Source organism: Erythranthe guttata, chromosome 9, assembly GCF_056151865.1.
Source record: "Erythranthe guttata isolate IM_541 chromosome 9, IM_541, whole genome shotgun sequence".
In the NCBI taxonomy this organism is placed as follows: domain Eukaryota; kingdom Viridiplantae; phylum Streptophyta; class Magnoliopsida; order Lamiales; family Phrymaceae; genus Erythranthe; species Erythranthe guttata.
Genome location: NC_142541.1, coordinates 5,460,665 through 5,465,506, shown reverse-complemented (window position 1 = coordinate 5,465,506; position 4,842 = coordinate 5,460,665). Strand labels below are relative to the sequence as shown.

General features: G+C 31.4%; 1 protein-coding gene across 2 annotated transcripts; it reads left to right on the top strand.

The window, feature by feature from the left end:
* The first annotated feature begins 240 nt into the window (after positions 1 to 240).
* Positions 241 to 4,034, top strand: LOC105959728 (uncharacterized). Of its 2 annotated transcripts, none has more exons than XM_088822642.1 (3): positions 241 to 676; positions 809 to 864; positions 1,019 to 4,034. In XM_088822642.1, the coding sequence occupies exon 3, from the start codon at positions 1,240 to 1,242 to the stop codon at positions 3,745 to 3,747; it is 2,508 nt and encodes an 835-aa protein (XP_088678768.1). In that variant the 5' UTR covers positions 241 to 676; positions 809 to 864; positions 1,019 to 1,239; the 3' UTR covers positions 3,748 to 4,034. The 2 variants fall into 2 exon arrangements, with proteins under 2 accessions (XP_088678768.1, XP_088678767.1); XM_088822641.1 differs by having other exon boundaries at positions 796 to 864.
* The last annotated feature ends 808 nt before the right edge of the window (positions 4,035 to 4,842 follow it).

Sequence of the window (4,842 nt, the reverse complement as noted above, 5' to 3'; positions counted from 1 at the left end):
TTTTTATACCAAAAATCTGAATAACCCAAAAAACACGACACGATCCGAATGTCCACCCCTAATTGTTATACTATTTTATATTAAATATTTTCGCCTTTGAAGGCAATTCACAAGTTTTGTAATTTTGAACCTTATGTGGTATATTTATTTTCCGCTGCGTCTCTTTTCTTCTAACCATCTAGAATTCGATAATATTTATTCGTTCAAGTATCAACAAACAGGGCCGGCCCTGGTGCAGGGCGAGCTGGGCCTCTGCCCAGGGCCCATTATTATAAGGGGGCCCCAATTTTTATTTTTTTACTTATATATATGTATATATATGTATTTATATTAGGTCTTTTTTTCTTTCTTTTGTTCTGCCGCAATTAATTCCTAATTTCTCTTCTCAATTAACAAAACGCCGTTTCTTCTTCTCAATGAAACAGAATGCCGATTACTTCTCATTCTTCAATTTTCAAGATTTAACGTTCCAATTTCTTCTTCTTCAAATGTCAATAAATTGGTTGCTTTCCTCAATCTCTTTTCCTCATTCAATTTCAAAGCATAAAATATTATTGACAAGAATTTTTTTTACCCAATTTTTTGCATTATTCCACCGTCAACGTCACCGTCACGGAGTCACCGTCTTATTTCCGGTCGAAGCTCGATAGTCCCCACTTTCTGCTATTTTTTTTGGGTAAGTTTTAAGGTCTTCACGATTTTTTTTAGCTTCTTTCTCCATTGGGGTTTCTATTCTTCTCTGATTTGTTCGGGAAAAAAATAATTTTCTGTTTTATTTATTTATTTTGTCTTTAGCTTTAAAATCCAGAATCAAGAAGGCATAGCAATCAGGAGAGGATACTTTGCTCAATTGTTCAGCCAAAGGTAATTGTTCATTATGTCATTAATTTTATTTTCTATTTTTATATGATTTCAAATCAGTGATTTTGTCCAGTATATAATTTCTTACCCAATGGTAATTAATTAGTTAATAATTATTAATCATATTCACTAATTAATAATTATGAAAACCACACAGGCACACGCTGATACATTGAAATTTTGAAAGCGAGGGTGATACCTAGGAAGACTTATCTCCGTCGTGTGACTTCGAATTGCATTTTGAATTTCAGAACGAAGAAAATTGACATCACCAGGTGATATCGTTTCTTTTCCTTACTTGACTTTATTTTGTTTTTATTGAATTTTGATAGTGTTTTAGTATTGCAAGAGTCTATTTTTTTTCACCAAAAATTGAATATGTTTCCAAGAAAACAAGCATCTGGTTATGAAAAAAAGCAAAAAAAGAAAAAACAAGAAGAAGAGGATAAAGTATTGAGAAAAACTATGGGTAAATGGATTTTAAAAAATCGTGATAGTTTAGGTGACACAATAGTTGAGAATTTAGAAAATGCTAATGAAGTAATTGACGAGACTAAAACTTGTGTGGATGAAGAAATTGGTGATATAATTGAAAATGAGACTGAAGTGAAAGTGAATGAAAAAAATGATCATATATTTAATGAACCAAATTTAGATGTTGATATTTATGACCCAAGGGTTTGGGATGGTTTAGATGCAAAGTTTATAGATTTGCTCGTAGAAAAAGGTCCTAAAAGACAATCAAATTTAGAATATCTTATTGATAAACTTGGTAGGCATTTCTCTTCAAATTTTTATATTCGTGTATTATCGAATGGTGAAAAACATGATAGAAATTGGCTTGTTTACTGTAAGGATTTAGATAAAGTATTTTGTTTTTGTTGCAAATTATTTAAAACAATGCCTAGTAGAAGCTTATTAGCAACTGAAGGAATTTGTGATTGGAAACATCTTAGCGAGAAACTTACACAACATGAAAATAGTAAAGAACATCTCATGAACTTAAGAAGTTGTGTTGAGTTACGAATTCGATTGAGCAAAAATCAAACAATTGATAGAGAAATGCAAGAGCTAATTAAACAAGATACTCAACATTGGAAACAAGTTATGCTTCGAATAATTGCTGTTGTGAAATGTCTTGCAATACATAATTTAGCATTTCGTGGTACAAATGAACGACTTAATGAAGATACTAATGGAAATTTTCTGGGTTTAATTGAAATGATTGGAGAGTTTGATCCAGTGATGCAACATCATTTTCGTCTTATTCAAGATAAAAAAATTCATTATCATTATCTTAGCCATAAAATACAGAATGAGTTGATACAAATTCTAGCTTCAAGGGTCAAAGATGCAATTATTAAAATTATAAAAAATGCAAAATATTATTCAGTAATCCTTGATTGTACTCCCGATGCAAGTCATCAAGAACAAATGACAGTAATCATAAGATGTGTAGATGTGTCAAATACTCCAATAAAAATAGAAGAGTACTTTTTAGAATATAGAAATGTGGTCGATACTTCTGGATTTGGACTTTTTAATGAATTGAAATATGTGTTAACATCTCTTTCACTTGATATTCATAATGTTCGGGGACAAGGGTATGATAATGGCTCTAATATGAAAGGAAAAAATATAGGTGTTCAAAGAAGATTGCTTGACATTAATCCAAGAGCGTTTTATATGCCATGTGCTTCTCATTGTCTTAATTTGATTCTTTGTGAAATGGCAAACTCTAGTATCAAAGCAAAAAGTTTTTTTGGAGCTTGTCAATGCATATATACTGTGTTTGCTAATTCCACAAAACGTTGGAATGTTTTACTTGATTATATTGATGGACTAACTTTAAAGTCATTGTCAACTACACGTTGGGAAAGCCATATAGATAGTGTTAAAGCAATTTTATCTCAAGTTTCTAAAATTAGAGAAGCTTTGCTTAAGTTGGTAGAAGTTAGTGATGATGCCAAACTGAGTAGAGATGCTGAATCATTAGCATTAGGAGAACTTTCAAATTTTGAATTTATACTAAGTTTAGTCATTTGGCATGATGTTTTGCTTCGAATTAATGTAGTTAGCAAAAAATTACAATCCGAAGATATGTGTCTTGATATTGCTGTTAAACAATTGGAAGGGCTTATTTCATTTTTTGAAAATTATAGAATAAATGGATTGAATTCAGCAATTATAGATGCTAAAAAGATAGCAATTGATATGGAAATTGAGCCTATATTTGTCATAAGAAGAAGACTTTGTCGAAAGAGACATTTTGATGAAACTTCTAATAATGAAAGAGAACATGCATTACCAGAAGAATATTTTAGAACGGATTATTTTCTTGTAATTGTGGATAATGCTCTATCTCAACTAAGGAGTAGGTTTGAACAGTTGCAATTGTTTCAATCTATTTTTGGATTTTTATTCAATGCAATAAAATTAATTTCATTAGATAGTGAAGAATTAAAGTGTTGTTGTGAGAATCTTGAAAATGCTTTAAAATTTGATGATGATTCTGATGTTAATGCTAGAGATTTACTCTCAGAATTAGAGGTATTGCAAGTTATGTTACCAAGTGAATCGTATGAAATAAATAAACCATGGAATTCCATTAAGATATTAGAGTTCGTAAAAAGTATGGATATGTTTCCAAATGTTATGATTGCTTATAGAATATTATTAACTATCCCTGTTACTGTGGCATCCGCCGAAAGAAGTTTTTCCAAATTAAAGTTGTTGAAATCTTATTTAAGAACCACAATGGCTCAAGAAAGGCTTAATGCATTAGCCATATTATGTATTGAAAAAAATATATTGGAAAATATTTCATATGATAGTATAATTGATGATTTTGCTTCTAAAAGTGCAACAAGAAGACATTTCAAATGATTATGTTGTTATTTGATTGACTATTTTTGTAGGTGATGCTATACCAAGGTGTTGAAGATGAAGCTACAAGAAATTGAATGATAATTTGATGTTTGTATCATGTAATCTTAATTGTATTTTTTTATTTTTTTTTTACATTTTTTTTTTTGGGTTAGGGTACTCTTTTTCCTTCTTTAGGGGTTTTATCCCATCGGGTTTTTCCTAAGAAGGTTTTAACGAGGCCCAACGAATCGCCCAATTTTTGTAAACTCGTTTATTGCAATGAAGTTAATCATTTTGCTCATTTAGCTTAGAGAGGGCACATTTTTCAAGTTTCGCCCTAGGCCTCCATTTAGGCCGGACCGGCCCTGTCAACAAACATCGACGTACCTTCCGGTCCTTCCCAGGTATTTTTAATTTCGCTAATCACCTCATTAATCGAGGTTATAGACACGTAATCACTCAGCCTGTGGTGGCAGTGGTACCCACCCACTACCTTGAGGCTGAAAACCCGATTCTCTTTGTCCGAAATCTCCAGCCTCTTGTCGGCATGACCCATTAGTAGGGAAGACGATAAAGGGGTCGCCTTGGGCCCCCGTTTTTTTGCGAATTATAGGAGTCCTTGATTTAGAAAAAAAAATACTCATTATACATTAGTATTTATTTATAATAAATCAATTGAAGGGTCATATTCTTAAAATATATCTTAAACGTACCAACAATTTACTTATTTTTAAATTAATCTAAAATAAAAATTGAAAATGATAATTATATTTTTTGAAATGCTAAATCTCACACTAAAATTACTGAATGACGCACACAATTATTGAGATATATATGAGTTATATGTATTTATGTTTATTATTATTGCATTTTAGGTAGTTTGTTTTGCATTGTAACTTAGAATCTTATATGATTTGGATTCCTTGTAACTCCTATAAAAAGGAGATTTACGTTTTAATAAGTGCAACACAAGATTTCTTCTCCAAAAGGATTTCACATGGCATCAGAGCCAAACGTATAGTCAAAAAAAAAAAAAAAAAAGATGACCGGCGGTGAGAAGATTACGGCGGCCGGCGAAGGAATCAGCAAGGGGCAGTCGGTTGTTTCACCGTA